This window comes from Chrysemys picta, unplaced genomic scaffold (assembly GCF_011386835.1).
Source record: "Chrysemys picta bellii isolate R12L10 unplaced genomic scaffold, ASM1138683v2 scaf458, whole genome shotgun sequence".
Lineage (NCBI taxonomy): Eukaryota > Metazoa > Chordata > Testudines > Emydidae > Chrysemys > Chrysemys picta.
In genome coordinates, this window is record NW_027053165.1 from 17,457 (window position 1) to 34,203 (window position 16,747).

A 16,747-nucleotide genomic window follows, 5' to 3' on the forward strand; every position below is an offset into this window, starting at 1 on the left:
GACCCGGTTCACTCTACTTCCCTGTAAACCAACCACCCCACCCTCCCCTCCCCAATTCGAGCACCGCTTGCAGAGGCAATAAAGTCATTGTTTTTTCACATTCATGCATTCTTTATTAGTTCCTCACAGAAGTAGGGGGATAATTGCCAAGATAGCCTGGGGTGGGTGGGGGAGGAGGGATGAAAAAGGACACACTGCATTTTAAAACTTTAAGTCTTATTGAAGGCCAGCCTTCTGATGCTTGGGCGATCATCTGGGGTGGAGTGACTGGGTGGACGGAGGCCCCCCCCCCACTGTGTTCTTGGGCGTCTTGGTGAGGAGGCTATGGAACTTGGGGAGGAGGGCTGTTGGTTAAACAGGGGCTGTAGCGGCGGTCTCTGCTCCTGCTGCCTTTCCTGCAGCTCAACCATAGGCTAGAGCATATCAGTTTGATGCTCCAGCAGACGGAGCATTGACTCTTGCCGTCTGTCTGCAAGCTGACGCCACCTATCGTCTTCAGCCCGCCACTTGCTCTTTTCATCCCGCCATTCAGCCTGCCACCTCTCCTCTCGTTCATATTGTGCTTTTCTCATGTCCGACATTGACTGCCTCCACGCATTCTGCTGTGCTCTATCAGCATGGGAGGACATCTGCAGCTCCGTGAACATATCGTCCCTCGTCCTACGTTTTCTCTTTCTAATGTTCACTAGCCTCTGCGAAGGAGAAACATTTGCAGCTGGTGGAGGAGAAGGGAGAGGTGGTTAAAAAGGACACATTTTAGAGAACAATGGGTACACTCTTTCATTACAAGGTCGCATATTTCGGCTTGCAGGCAGCCATGGTAGGCCACAGTGTTTTGGCTTTTTTAACCTTCTTAACATGCGGGAAAGGTTGCAAACAGCAGCGCATTTCCCATATCAAGGATGAATTGGGTTGTCCATTTAAAATGGGTTTTCAATGTAAAAAGAGGTTTCCCGGTTAACATGCGGCACAAACCCAAGTAAACCACCCCCCCCCCACACACACACACGATTCTCTGGGATGATCACTTCACCCCTCCCCTCCACCGCGTGGTTAACAGCGGGGAACATTTCTGTTCAGAAGAGCAGGAACGGGCGCCTCTGAATGTCCCCTTAATAAAATCACCCCATTTCAACCAGGTGACCGTGAATGATATCACTCTCCTGAGGATAACAAAGAGAGATAAGGAATGGATATTGTCTGCATGCCAGCAAACACCGGGACCATACGCTGCCATGCTTTGTTATGAAATGATTCCAGACTACGTGCTACTGGCCTGGCGTGGTAAAGTGTCCTACCATGGCGGACGGGATAAGGCAGCCCTCCCCAGAAACCTTTTGCAAACGCTTTGGGAGTACATAAAGGAGAGCTTTCTGGAGATGTCCCTGGAGGATTTCCGCTCCATCCCCATACACGTTAACAGACTTTTTCAGTAGATGTACTGGCCGCGATTGCCAGGGCAAATTAATCATTAAACACGCTTGCTTTTAAACCATGTGTAATGTTTACAAATATTTACAAAGGTACACTCACCAGAGGTCTCCTGTGTGCCCTGAGGGTCTTGGGTGAGTTCGGGGGTTACTGGTTCCAGGTCCAGGGTAACAAACATATCCTGGCTGTTGGGGAAACCGGTTTCTCCGCTTCCTTGCTGCTGTGAGCTACCTACAGTACCTCCATCCTCATCTTCCTCGTTCCCCGAACCGTCTTCCCTGTGTGTTTCTCCAGTGAGAGAGTCATAGCACACGGTTGGGGTAGTGGTGGCTGCACCCCCTAGGATCGCATGCAGCTCCGCGTAGAAGCGGCAAGTTTGCGGCTCTGCCCCGGACCTTCCGTTTGCTTCTCTGGCTTTGTGGTAAGCTTGCCGTAGCTCCTTAATTTTCACGCGGCACTGCTGTGTGTCCCTGTTATGGCCTCGGTCCTTCATGGCCTTGGAGATCTTTTCTAATACTTTGCCATTTCTTTTACTGCTACGGAGTTCAGCTATCACTGCTTCATCTCCCCATATGGCGAGCAGATCCCGTACCTCCCGTTTGGTCCATGCTGGAGCTCTTTTGCGATCCTGGGACTCCATCACGGTTACCTGTGCTGATGAGCTCTGCGTGGTCACCTGTGCTCTCCACGCTGAGCAAACAGGAAATGAAATTCAAACATTCGCGGGTCTTTTCCTGTCTACCTGGTCAGTGCATCTGAGTTGAGAGTGCTGTCCAGAGCGGTCACAATGAAGCACTGTGGGATAGCTCCCGGAGGCCAATAACGTCGAATTCCGTCCACACTACCCCAATTCCGACCCGCAAAGGACGGTTTTATCACTAATCCCCTCGTCAGAGGTGGTGTAAAGAAACCGGTTTAAAGGACCCTTTAAGTCGAAAGAAAGGGCTTCGTCGTGTGGACGTGTCCAGGCTTAATTCGATTTAACGCTGCTAAAGTCGACCTAAACCCGTAGTGTAGACCAGGCCTAAGTGGAGCAGGCTTCCCCAGGGAGTCGATGCATGGAGTGGCTATGCTGAAGCTGAGTGTGCTTTCTCAGCGGCCTTTCTTGCCCCTCTTGACTTGGGCAGTGAGGGAAAGGATTTGGTTCCAAGCCATTATGCATTGCCACTATTCCAGCGGTGCAGCTCTGCCCCCTCATACACTCCTCTATGTGAATCTCTTACCACCTGGGTGGTTTCTTTTCTCCTTTACCTCATCTCCTCCAGTGACAAAAAGAGGAGCCTCGCTATGGAACCCAGAACACTTCCCATAAATGGGGGATTGCGGGGAATCCCAGGAGGGAGTGGCTTCTGCCTCTCCACCCCATCTGATTGCCCTGGGAGAGGGGAAGACATTGGGCAACAATTCAGGTGAAGGAGGGTGTGAGGGTTATTGGTGATGACAAGAAGATGGGAGGGATTACGTGGCGAGCTGGGTTTTAAGGAGGAATTTGCAGAAGGAAAGAGATTTCTAGTCAGATGAATCCAAGGAGACTGCTCTGTGCACAGGGGCAGTCTGACAAAAGGCCCAGTGCAAAGAGTGAGGGGAAGAAGATAAACGGAGCAGGAAGGAAAAAGGTATTGTGTCACCTTTCCACATCATTGTGCCATGATCTGTAACAACCAACTCTGAATCTCCACCTTGCTCTGTCTATGCACCTCAGTCATATAACCTACATTACCCCTCCCTCTGCCATTCCACTCCTAGGCCTCTTCAGCAGAGACTGGGCCTCATGCTGAACTGTGTGGTATTTGTGATGTGGACAAAACGGCCATTAAGAACTACGTTGCTAGTAAGAGCGTGACTCATTTGTGACCTAAACCAAGTCTTCTTTCAGGTCTCCAGAGGTGAAAGGCTAGCACACTAGCCTACTGCACTATTTAGCTCCCTGTAAATACTTCTAGTCCACGTATGCGGCCACTGATTAAAGCCTAGATTAAATACTCAGTCACACTAACCTATAAAATGCAATTTACTCTAATGGTCAGAGCACAGGATTAGGAGGCAGGGAGATCCTGAATCCTAACTTCCTTTAACCTGAGGAGTCAGGGTCACATTCTGTTGCTGGCAGGGTTGCAGGTCTCTACGCGAGAGCAGAATGTAACTCCCGGTGTTAAGCAAAAAGCAAAAAACCCCAGTTCTCCTGAGACGTATTGGTATGAGTTGTCAGGAGACATCCTCTCTGGCAGGGTGATTACCAGTATCTAGAAAGCAGATGTGATTGACTCACAGGCCGGGAAATCATCCCAACCTTCCTTGCAATCTGGTGGCAGAATATTAACTGGTGGATTCAAACAGGACCTCATATATTCTGTTGGATCTGTGTATTTAGGTCCCAATCCTGCTTTCAGCAAAGTCAGTGGGTATTGTGTCATTAGCTGCAGTATGGGGGCAGGATTAGTTCTTTGCTAGGCTGACATCAATAGCCCATCAGAATTAAGCTGCAGAATTCTAAAGCTGTTTCCTGATCCCTCTGCCCATTACTATAGAGTCCTTCACATTTCCCTGCCTCTTCCTTTTGTTTGTGATGCACCCTCCAGGCCTTTGCTGGTTCATTGAGACAAAGCACAGATGATCTGACCCCAGATCAGATTGGAAGCTTCATTCAGAAACCAAGTGACATTAGTCCTCTCTGCAGCATGCTAGTCATTTGGCTGAGATGCTGTTACAGTCTGGGTTTAAGGTTGCACTGGGTTTCTGGAAACACATTACTGTTAGAGAGACAAAGAAAGGAACTGTGTTACCACAGTATCATTACCGTGTAAACTGAGAGGCACAGAATGAGCATGGGGCACGCAGGTTAAATAAATAATGATGAGACAAAAGGAGCACTGCAGAACAAGGGCATGGGTATGTACAGTACTGCTGACTCTGCTGGCATGTAATCTCTCAAGAGACCCACTGTGTTTATCTTGCATGATCTTGATTGCTAAGAAAATCTGAAGGTGGGAAGGGAAGTAAATGGAAACATTATGGGAGACCAATACTGAATAGGATTTAAAGAATCTGGAATAAACAATATACAGAGGGATTATAATGAAAACACTGGCCATAATAAAAAAAAAGTACCTAGTAAATTCAGGACCAGATTTTCAGCTGTAAATGTAAATCAGAGCAGCTTAATTAAAGTCAACGGTGCTATCCCAATTTACCCCAGATGATGTAGGGATCCAGCCCATAATAATGATTTCCTGGATTACACTAACTGATTTTGCATGTACAACTGAATTTTGACTAACGACCATATCACTGTGTTGTTAATATGTATTACACTTATCGAAAAGTAAAATACATTTAAAAAACTTAAAAAATGATGCATCACTATTCAGAATGGTTAGTTATATGATACTGCTACCTTTTGGCCTAATTGTAGTCCCACTGAAGTCATGATAAAATTCCCATTGACTGAGGAACAGCAGTAAGCGCTTGTTCACTAGATCATATACTTGCAAATCCTGAAGTTTATTATTTTAAATGATATGTTAGCTTTCATTTTTCAAAGATATTATTTTCTTTGCATTTTAAAACAAAACTTTTTTTGGCCTAAACGATGGTCACCTACCTCTTTGCAGCTGTCATTACACTACACACCATGGCCACTCCTAGCCTCATGACAACAAGGCCAGACCTCACATCCTCCTATTGCGAAAATGCAAGCCACTTGCCACCAAGTGGAAGGAGAAGCTTTAGAGGTGCTGAACATCCATACAAGGCTCCTTTCAGCCGGCCAGTCTCTCTTTTCATCAGAGTAGCTAGCAATAGGGTGCCTGGTACCAGAGTGATCCAAACCCACAGAAAGCAAGACGTCACACACACTCTTTTTACAGTGGCTTTGCTCCTTGGCAATTCCTGGTGAATGAGAGTTGGCAGCTGTATATTCTGCTCTGGGACAGAGAGTCAATGAACCTTTACTTTCCCAACTACCAGGCAGGTGTACATATCTTTTCACACCAATTAGTCTGTTCATGTTTGTCTCTAGGGATGTTGCTTCCTTGGCCTTTCTCAGTTAATTGTCCCATTGGACAATGGACTTTACTGTTACATTTTCCCCTCATAGCTTGATTCAGCTCTACAAGTTTATCGTATTGCCAATCTCCAACATTCAGAACCATGTGTCTGACTCCAAAAATTGTAAGATTAGGTTAAAAATCATCAAATTTACAAAAATAATAAAAGCTGGGTTCTTTGTACTTGCCTTTTGGTTTCTGAGCATTTAGCGTTCACTTTTTCCAGCTAAAACCGTGAGAGTTTGCAGCACTGGGTTAAAATGAGAGTCAGTTGCATCTCTCTGCACCACTGACCTCACCCACCACACTGGGGGAGGTGTCTGTGGGGAGGGGCAGGGGGTGTTCCTATTGCTGAAGCTCCATTGGTGGAGGCTGTAGCAGAGATATACTGACTCAGCATAATCCCAGCCCCCTCGGCCACCCTACTTGACCAGCATCGCCCTTTTTGGGCAGCACCAGTCCCCTCTGGCTGACCCCTCCCCCTCTTATAGGAATAATTCTTCCAGGGCTTCCAGGCTGCCTCTATTACACCGTTTTACAAGGTGCAGCATACGCTCTGCCCTGAATGGGGTCAGTCCCTGGCTAGCGTGGAGAAGGATCAGGGGCCATCTCTTCCCTGCTTGGGGAGGCTAATACCAATGTGGTCACTAGCCTGAGGCAGCCTGTGTCCTGTTTGAGTGCAAGGACTGTGATTGTGTCTGGCCCCTATGCAGGGCAAGACAGAGAGTGGAAATCCTACATCCTCTGTCTCTCTTGCACATCTATACAGGGACAGATGCAATCTAGCCTTAGGATAGCTTCTTTGCATTAGTCCTCTTAACCAGCTTCAGCAATTCCTCCCCCCTTTTGGTGCTATTAACCCTGACATATATCGGGCCAGTTGTCATATACCACATTGTCTTCTTTTCTCTAGGATGAATATATAAAATCCCCTTAATCCCTTCCAAGCGCTACAGCCGGAAAGCCTTTTATTTTATTGCCCTGCTTTGGAGTCCCTCCAGATGCCTTTCATCTGTTTTCTACCAGCGAGCCTCAAACTGTGCATGGTACTTCACATCCAAAGCTCTCGAAAAAGAAACCATTGCTCCATTAACAACCCCAAGGGCCATACTCTAGTATTGGAGACACTTGGATGGCTCCCAGGAGTTCCAGACATGACCCTAGATGTTGTGGCCAGTGCTGTGGGTAAGTGCTGTGAGACCCGGATGTCCACAGAGCAAATAAAAATAAACCGGAGTTTTCCTCTTCCATTGAGTTGTTTTATTTATAAATGACATTCTGCTTTCCAGGTGATTGTCACATGCAGGTGTGTCACCCCAGGCTCTGTGAGCAAGAAATCAAGGGAAAGGGACGGTCTAGATTTCTGGAGTTTCCTACAGTGGTATGTTTTATTATTATTATTTATATTATTGTAGCATCTTGGAACCCGAGTCATATACCAGGGCCCCGTTGTACTAGGCAGAACAAATAGACGGTCCCTGCCCCAAGGAGCTTACAGTCTAAGTACAAACCAAGAGACAACAGACAGATATAAACAGATGAGGAGCACAAGAAGTCAGAATGACAGGCAATGTTGTCAGCACACCAGCAGCCTAACTGTTGTCAAGTTAGTTGTAGGGTGTGTATGGTAGCTTCCCCCAGGATTTATAACTTCAGCTGACCAAAATCCTCCGGCCTGACTCCGTTGCCACATTCATTGCCTTGAATGGGAATCAGTTGTATCCAGCAGCCAGAAAACAGGGTGTCTCAGGAAGCTGACTCAAAATACTTGAGACTGGTCCAAACCATAATTAGGATAGCTCCCGCCTATATCTCAAGCTTTTAAATAGCTTCTGTTGTTATCCTGGTACATATTATTTAACTGAAGCTGCCTGCCTCCCATTTGAGTTGTCTCCCACATTTCTTTGGTCCTGTTCCCTTCTTCTTCCACCCACACTGCATCCCTCCATTGTCTCTCCTCCCTACTCCTCTCATTCTCTAGCTCCCCACCATGAATTTCTTACACCCACAACTGTGATATCCCCATTCTTTTTTATCTCCCTTGATTTCAACCAGTCCCTAGACTGACATTACCAGGTCAGGCTTTTGTTTCCCTGCACAGCTCATAAACCGCAATTGCCGCCTCCTGCACTGATGGTTTGGCCAGAGACTGAAACCATCACATTTCTCTGCAGTCAGTGCCTCCTATCGCTATGGAAACAGAAGCAAGGATGTGCTGCAGAGATGTGATCACTACAGTGGCTTAGTGGGGAATTGATAGGGCATGTGAGCAAATTCAACCTGAGCGGGGGGGGGGTGGAGGGAACATCAGTTATACTTTTCTTTTTGTGGTGGTTTAACTCCAGCTGAGGCACAGCTGGAAATGCTGCTGAACAAAGGATTTATTCCTTAGATGAAGGACTTTTTCCTCACTTGCTGGGAGGCGGATGAGAACAGTCTATTTGGATCACAGAGCTGTTCTAGGGATTTGCAAGTAGAACAGATGACAGTGTAACTGGCAATAAATGCTCATTTTCCTTAGCTAGCAACTGACTACTACGTGTTCTGAGCCAACATAAAAGCAACTGGAGAGGATTTTCTTTGCTCATAGATGTGGCTTTTCCGGACATAAGAATGGCCTACTGGGTCACACCCATGGTCCTGTATTCTGTCTTTCAACAGTTGCTGGTGCCGGATGGTCCAAAAGTAATGAACAGAACAGGGCAATTTATCAAGTGATCCAACCCATTGTCCAGTCCCAGCTTCTGACAGTTGAACACCCACAGCGTGGGGTTACATCCCTGACTATTTTGGCTAATAGCCATTGAAGGCTCTATTCTCCAGAAATTTATCTCATTCTTTCTTGAACCTGATTCACTATTCTTTTGGCTTTCACAACATCCCCTGATGAGTTCCACATTTGGACTGTGCATTGTATGAAGTACTTCCTTATGTTAGTTTTAAACCTGCTGCCTATTAACTTCATTGGGTGACCCCTGGTTCTTGTGTTATGCCAAGGGGTAAATAAGTTTCCTATTCACTTTCTCAACATCATTTGTGATTTCATAGACCTCTATTATATCCCCCCCAGACACACACCTCGATACCCAGGCTCAGGGCACCTGCTGGGCAGGCATGCTTGTGAGAGGAACAGCTATGCTTTACTTATGGCAAACCCTTCTGCTTTCCTTCTTAAGTGGGATGGACTCTTGGAATCCTGCCTGCCAAGCGCTGAGCTCACTCAGCTGCTCTGAGACCTTCACTTCCTGTCCTAAACGCTTGGCTAGTGCTCAGCAGCTGCTCCCTGCCCCAGAGGTGGCTGCACATCACTGGTGGTGTGTGCACTTGATTTAGTTGGGATTGGTCCTGCTCTGAGCAGGGGGTTGGCCTAGATACCTCCTGAGGTCCCTTCCAACCCTGAGATTCTATGATTCACTAGGCCCCATCCTGCTGCCATCAAGGTGGGGTTTCCCATTGGCGTGAGATGGTCTTTGACCAAGACGGGAACACCTGGTGGGCACCCACAGTGGGTCAGCCCTAGCCGCCTAAACACTGGCGGCGTCCAACTCCGAGAGAGAGAGCAGGGACTGCCGGGAACTGGAGTCCCTTACTCTCCCGATTCTCCTCCCACATCTCGACCCGCGAAGGGAGGGAGAACTACGTTTCCCGTGGGGCACCGCGAGAGGGGCAGTACAGGGACGGGCACGCAGCAGCGCCGGCCGGAGTCGGAGGCGGGCGGGGCGCGGGGCCAGGAGCGCGCGTGTCGGGACGGTGCCGCTGGCTCTGGGTGGGCGTGGCCTGGAACGCAGCTGCGGCGACTGTTGGGGGCGGGGCCGGCGAAGGGGCGGGGCTCCGGCTGGCGGTGTTGTTGATAGTGCTCGGCTCGCGGAGTGCGCAGCCGAGGGACCATTGCTCTGAGGCGACGCAGCCTGGCGGCGGGAGGGCCGGGGACTGCACTGGGTGGGGTCTGTCCCCGCGCCCGCACAACCCCGCAGCTCCGCAGTGCCCGCCGCGTGAGCCCGGCTCGCGCCGGGGTCCGGGTCCCCGGCTGAGGCACCGAGCAGCGCCCCCCGCCCCCCCCCCCCGGCGATGTCCTTGGCCGTGCTGGGCGCCGGCAGGTGATTCCCCAGCGTCCGCCGCTCGTGCGATCCGCCGCCGCCACCATGGGGGACGGGGATGTCAACTCCAACCTGCTCATCGCCCGCAGCACCGGGGACGCGCAGCTGGACAGGGCGGTCGGGCAATGGCTCAGCTGGGACAAGGTGGGTACCCGATGGGCGGGGGTGTCTGCGTGTGTGTGCCCTGCCCGGGAGCGGCCGGGGCTGAGCCGTGGTGTGTGCGTGTCTGGGGGCTGCCGTGTAGGCGCGTGTCTGGGAGCTGGGGGAGGGCTTCATGCCAGAAGGCAGCACCAGATCCTCTCGTCTGACCCCCTGTAAATCAAAAGCCACAGATTTCCCCTCCCCCCCCCCCCCCCCCCCCGTTAGCCCTGCTCTAAACCCAGCCACCAGGAATTAGACCCGAGTATGACCGCCCGCGGGGGGTAGACTTATTATGCGCTATAGGCAGCGTGTCTGCCTTTTGGAGTGACTGGATTGCGCAAAAGGGCATTATGCCGTGTTCTCAGATCACTGGTTATCACATCATTGGCCGATAGCTCTCCGATGGAAGGTTACATTCCACCACCCTTTGCAGATTTGATCCCACTAAGGTGCACTTTGCTGTTCCTTAAAAAAGTGTATTTTAGTCACCACTGGATACTGCTGTCATGAGACATTTAAAAAACAAACAAACATGACCATTCTGTGTGGGTGTGGGTGTCTTTGTTCCCTCTGAGGACACATTAATTTGGCATTAGTTGGCTTTGCTCTTGGTAATGTATTTATCCTCCTCATCTCTCTTGTTTTTTGCCAATAAGTGTCAGATCTGGTCTCGTGACATCTCATTCCAGTTCTCCTTCTCCCTTGCCCAGTAACTGATGCTCCTTTTATGAGGTTGTCCGACTGCTCAGATGGTGATGAGCTGAGCTCTCATGCAACAAGGGAGAAGGGTGAGAGCAGTCATTTGAAAAATATATGGGGGGAGGAATGTGGCATATGAAGATCCTGGAATCACAGATGGGAGTAAACACTATGTTCTGTTGTAATCTGTTTAGCACATAATGCAGTCTATAAGAAGATATTAAGGGGAATGTTGATGATTGGCAATAAATGCATTGATTGGCAGATAAATTACTGAATGCATTGCTTTATGTGGCGAAGCGAACACTTCAATGGTTTCTCTTTTCAGATAAATCCCAGAGAGAATTAATCTGGCCCTAATGTAGAAGGACAACATAAGAAACTCTTTGTGGTGATTTGACAGGTTCCGAGGGGGGCATTCAATATGAAAAAGGCAAAAAATTTAAATGGGCAAACATATTTTTAATGCAATGTGTAACTAACCTAAAGGAATACACTACTGTAGAATATAATGTTGTAAATACTAAAAAGGATTAGGCATCTGTATAAACAGGGATAGCATTTACACTTACTCTGTCTAGCCTAAAAAAAATAAAGGCTATAATACTTCATGGCACAAGCTCACCACCAGCTGGGGTCAATGAGCCAGAGTATCCAATGGTATTACATAATTAGATGCATTATGGTGTTGGAATGCTTTCATCTGAAGCATTGAGTATTGGCTGTTGTCCCTGATAACAAACTAGATGGCTTATTAATTTGTTTTGATATGAGAGTTCCATTGTTAGGCTTGATCCTGCAAAGACCTGTCTCCTGCTGAAGCCAAAATTGCATGCATCTGATAAGCTTTTGTAGGATTTGGCTCATTTTAGGATATCAAAGCTCTTATAAATTTCATTGATTGTCAGAACTCTTTGTAAAGAGAATATTTTGGCTAGTACTGAATGTAGTCACCTGAAACCTAGCAACTGCTTAATAGCACATGCACAGCTGCTTGGGACAAGAAGTGAAGAATACCTTGTATTGACATTCAAGGAGTTTAAAAACAATATACTGGTAATTATCCATGTTCCTAAAGTATATTTACACGGAATTATGTGAGGCCATTGTAACTTTTTATTTGTCTTGAATCTAGAAAACTAATGTGTAAATGTAGACTTACGTCATTCTTTCAACATTAAACATGGGGATTGGAGTTGTAGCATGCTATTTTAAAAATAGAACTAGGCACCAAAAGGGCTGCACAACTATTCCAGTTTTCACAAAACACTAAAATTTAATTCTAGAATGTAGTCAGGATCCAATATTGTGGCTTATCTGGCTAATCATTTTTCATGTAGAGAGTCATCAATTCTAAAACCAAAAGGGACCATTATGATCATCTAATCTGGCCTCCTGTACAACACAGGGCATAGAACTTCCACAAAGTAATTCCTAGGTACATTGTCAGGTTAAAAATTGTTTGCTTTTTAAAAAGCTTCCTGACCTGTGTTACTAAATACCTAAGATTAATAATGAATTTTTAAAACATCTAATTTATGAAGTTTACACTTTTAATTTTAGACAGTGGGAATAAAGTGTCAAAATCACTTGGTTTACACTTGCTTTTAGGTCAGTTTCACTTTGTGCTAGTGCCTGATTTCCAGAATTCTCATGCAACTGCAGCCCAAAGTGCAACATCTTAAAATCCAAACACCAGACCTTATTCAACAAACATCTCATTGAATGAATGTATTTGAACAAAGCATTAAGGTAAAATGTGCAGGATTTTTGCTTCTTGTCTCCTGAAATGATGCTAGATGGAAGAACATTAAAAACAGGTTTTTTAAATACTAAATTTTAATGGGAAAATATTTTGATAAGATTTTTTTGCTATTGCAGCTATGTAGTATGATATCCTTATCAAAAACGAATATAGTGAATTAGATTTTTTAAATTAGAATCATATATATATATATATATATATATATATATATATATATATGGTCTCTCTTGTTTTTGCTTTTAAACTCCTTAATTATGATAGCTTTCCTTTGGTCAAATGCCAAAGACAAAGCAAAACATGCCTTGCACATACATGATTGATTTACTTCTGCGAAGCTTTCATCCCATAGCATTGTCATTGTAAATAGATACTTGCTGTCTCCATTTTAAAACCAGTTTCTGGAGCCTAATTAATACACATCCCTGAGCCTTTTGGACTGTTATCCTTTTAGGTTTTTAATGTACCTGCAACTGCCTGTGGCTAACAAACATCCACTTTAGCCATTAATCTGCAGTGCCCAAGAGGAACAACAGGAAACCATTTGACTCCAGGCTAAATAGCACTAGCTTGCTAATATTGACTTTTCCTTTTTTTCCTCTCAGATTAAGAGTTGTAGGATGCTTTCCAAAGAATAACATCACACGTAGGCGTTCGTACAAAGGAAACTTTCACTAATCTAAATTCTGTTTCCATCATGGTTTTCCATTTGTTTCCTTTTCTGCTCATTTACTTTTTCCTCAGTTTCCTCTCTTTTTGTCAGTTTTTTTTGGTTGATCCCGTCTCATATTTCTATTGCTGAGAAATTAGCTCTTTCAAGTTTACAAGGTACAACAGCATCCTGTTTCTCCGTCCCCCCCTTCACTCCTCCTCATCTGTAGGCCACATACTTGACTAAATGAAACACTAGCCTATTCTGCTATGAGCATTTCCCCCTGTCTCCTTGGTCCCATTTTTCATGTCTGAATTCTTTTTATTTTCTCTTTGCTCTCCCAAGATTGAGTTTGGGCATGTACAGACTTCTCAAAAAGGGGCCCCAGGATAGGGTTTTTTTGAGCAGAACATCTCCCACATGGAGCTCACTGTAGGGTCCCAACCTCAGTTGTGAGTAGGTGGGCTGCGTGTTTTCATTAGCTGACTTTATATAGTGTCGGAATATGCTTCTCGAGTGGTATGAAAACAAGATTCTTTCACTGAAGATCTGATGTAATCCTCTTAAGGCCCCTGTCACCATAGTGTCTGAGAACCTGTTGTGGAGAGCAATGCTCCAGCTGGGGAGTGGGGTTGGGTGCTTGCCCCGCTCCGTGCGGCTCCCGGAAGCAGCAGCATGTCTCCCCCTCCATCTCCTATGTGTAGGGGCAGCCAGAGCTGCCTGGCTGTGCCTCCGCATAGGAGCCAGAGGGAGGACATGCCACTGCTTCCGGGAGCTGCTTGAGGTAAGCGCTACCCAGAGCCTGCACCCCTCATCCCCTCCTGTGCCCCAACCCCCTACCCCAGCCCTGATCCCTCTCCCACCCTACAAATTCCTCAGTTCCAATCCTCCTGCACCCTTATCCCCAGCCCCACCCCAGAACCCGCACCCCCAGCTGAAGACCTCACCCCCTCCTGCACCCCAACCCCTAATTTTGTGCGCATTCATGGCCTGCCATACGATTTCCATACCCAGATGTGGCCCTCGGGCCAAAAAAATATATCCTGGTTGATATGAAATGGAGAAACCACCTTAGGGAGAAAGGCAGGATGTGGACGAAGCTGCACTTTATCCTTATGGAAAACTGTGTAAGGGGGCTCGGATGTAAGCGCCCTGAGTTCAGAAACGCGCCTTGCTGAGGTGATGGCTACAAGGAAGGCTGTCTTCCAGGATAGGTACAGAAGTGAACAGGTGGCCAGTGGCTCGAATGGAGGACCTGTGAGCTTGGAAAGAACCAGGTTGAGGTCCCACGTCGGAACGGGCTGACGTTGTTGTGCGGAAAGACCACTCGTGCGTCTGAAAGGACCTGCTGAGTCGGTCCGCTAAAGTGTTCTGGACTCCAGGGAGGAACGATGCCGTGAGATGGATTGAGTGGGCGATGCAGAAGTCCCACAGGCGAATGGCCTCTTGGCATAGAATTGACGAACGTGCTCCTCCTTGCTTGTTGATGTAAAACATGGCCGTGGTGTTGTCGATGAGAACTAACACACAGCGGCCACGTAGGAGATTGAGAAATGCCTGGCACGCCAGGCGCACCGCCATCAGTTCCCGAACATTGATGTGCAGAGCTAGCTGGGGTGCAGTCCACAGGCCCTGGGTATGGTGTTCGTTGAGATGGGCGCCCCAACCCAGCGATGAAGCGTCTGTGACCAGGTGCAGAGAGGGTTGTGGGGCGTGAAATGGCATCCCCTCGCAAACCACATTGTGATCTAGCCACCAGGTGAGGGAGGTCAGGACCGAGTTCGGGACCGTGACCACCATGTTCAGGCTGTCCCGATGTGGGCGGTATATCGATGACACCCAGGTCTGGAGTGGGCGAAGCCGAAGTCTGGCATGCCTGGTTACGTACGTGCAGGAAGCCATGTGACCCAGCAGGGTGAGGCACGACCTCACCGTGGTAGTTGGGAAGGCCTTGAGCCCTTGAATAAGGCTCGTGATGGTACAGAAGCGGTTGTCTGGCAGGATGGCTTGTGCACGTCTGGAGTCTAGGACTGCGCCGATGAATTCTATTCTCTGGGTAGGTTCTAATGTGGATTTGTCCTTGTTGAGTAGGATGCCCAACTCGTTGAATGTGTGCACTATTATGTGGACGTGAGCTCGAACTTGCTCTTTGGTGCGACCGCGTACCAGCCAGTCGTCTAGGTACGGGAACACCGTTATCCCTTGCCGACGAAGGTATGCTGCCACGACAGCCATACATTTCGTGAACACTCTTGGGGCCGAGGATAGGCCGAAGGGAAGGACTGCAAATTGGTAGTGCACCTTGCTTACCACGAATCGCAGGAAGCGTCTGTGAGGCGGGTAAATTGCGATATGAAAGTATGCGTCTTTCATGTCGAGGGCGGCGAACCAGTCTCCAGGATCGAGGGAAGGGATAATGGCCCCCAAAGAGACCATGCGGAACTTCAACTTTACTACGAATTTGTTGAGTCCGCGCAAGTCCAAGATGGGTCGCAGACCCCCTTTGGACTTGGGGATCAGGAAGTAGCGGGAATAAAATCCCCTGCCCCTTGACTCTAATGGAACCTCCTCTATGGCCCCCGTCAATAGGAGCGTGGAAACCTCCTGTATAAGAAGTTGCTCGTGAGAAGGGTCCCTGAAGAGGGACGGGGAGGGGGGGTGGGAGGGGGGGAATGAAGAAAACTGGATAGCGTATCCTCTCTCCACCGTGCGAAGGACCCAACGGTCCGAGGTTATAAGGGACCAAGCACGGTGGAAATGGGAAAGGCGATCCCGAAAGGAGGGGGCTGGATCCTGGGGGATGACTGGGGCGCCGTCCTCGACCGCACCTTCAAAAGTTCTGCCTGGGGCCTGAAGGTGGCCTTGGTGGCCCCTGGTTCTGACCGGGTTGAGGGCCAGTCCACCTTCTCCTACCACCTCGCCCCCGCCTTCTGGCAGAGTCCTGTCTCTGACGATGTGGAGGGGGGTAGAAACGTTGAGGCTGGGGCCTAAATGGTCTGCGCTGGGGACCCGCAACATGCATCCCCAGGGAGCGCATGATTGTTCTCGAATCCTTGAGGCTCTGCAGACGAGAGTCCGTCTTGTCTGAGAACAATCCATGTCCCTCAAAGGGCAGATCCTGTAGGGTTTGCTGCAGCTCCGGAGGCAAACCCGAAACCTGGAGCCAGGAGATCCTCCGCATAGCGATACCTGAAGCCAGGGTTCTCGCAGCCGAGTCCACTATGTCCAAGGAGGCCTGCAAGGAGGTCCGAGCCACCTTCTTACCCTCCTCTACCAAGGCCCCAAACTCCTCCCTGGAGTCTTGGGGAACCAATTCCTTGAACTACCCCATGGAGTTCCAGGAATTAAAGTTATAGCGGCTCAGGAGCGCCTGCTGGTTCGCCGCTCTAAGTTGCAGCCCTCCGGCTGAATAAATTTTACGGCCAAACAAATCGAGGCGCTTAGCCTCCTTCGATTTGGGCGCTGCGGCCTGTTGACCGTGGCGCTCCCTTGCATTCACTGATGACACCACCAGTGAACACGGCTGGGGATGGGTATACAAGTACTCATAGTCCTTTGAGGGGACAAAGTACTTTCTTTCCACCCCTCTCGCTGTGGGTGGGATAGAGGCAGGAGTTTGCCAAATCGTAGTGGCGTTAGCCTGGATCGTGCGGATCAGAGGCAACGCCACTCTGGATGGGGCATCTGCAGAGAGGATGTTCACAATGGGGTCTTGCACCTCCACTATCTCCTCCGCCTGAAGGTCCATATTACGTGCCACCCTACGTAATAGGTCCTGGTGTGCCCGGAGATCAATCGGGGGTGGACCCGTGCTCGTTGTGCCCGCCACTGCCTCATCTGGGGAAAATGAGGAAGATGCCTCAGGTGGCAAGGGATCCAAGGGCGGGGCCTGGTCCAATGAGCCTTGGAGCGGAGCATC

The 16,747-nt window shown here is 48.5% G+C and overlaps 2 protein-coding genes across 6 annotated transcripts in view; one reads left to right on the plus strand and one right to left on the minus strand.

Annotated features, from left to right (window-relative positions):
- On the minus strand, positions 1-9,310 carry LOC135978812 (myb/SANT-like DNA-binding domain-containing protein 2). Its single transcript, XM_065579579.1, has 2 exons — positions 1,534-9,310; positions 1-715 (listed from the first exon to the last, which is right to left on the minus strand). Exons 1-2 carry the CDS (start codon positions 2,069-2,071, stop codon positions 414-416), a joined length of 840 nt encoding a protein of 279 aa, XP_065435651.1. The 5' UTR covers positions 2,072-9,310; the 3' UTR covers positions 1-413.
- LOC135978811 (uncharacterized) overlaps positions 9,284-16,747 on the plus strand; it is a 22,600-nt gene continuing 15,136 nt past the window's right edge. The window contains exons 1-2 of one of the 5 annotated variants that reach the window (XM_065579576.1): positions 9,284-9,455; positions 9,510-9,718. In XM_065579576.1, coding sequence (XP_065435648.1) covers positions 9,620-9,718 — 99 coding nt within the window. In that variant the 5' untranslated portion in view covers positions 9,284-9,455; positions 9,510-9,619. Of the gene's footprint in view, positions 9,719-16,747 lie in introns of all 5 variants that reach the window. The other 4 variants (XM_065579578.1, XM_065579575.1, XR_010596175.1 and 1 more) reach the window with 4 other exon arrangements.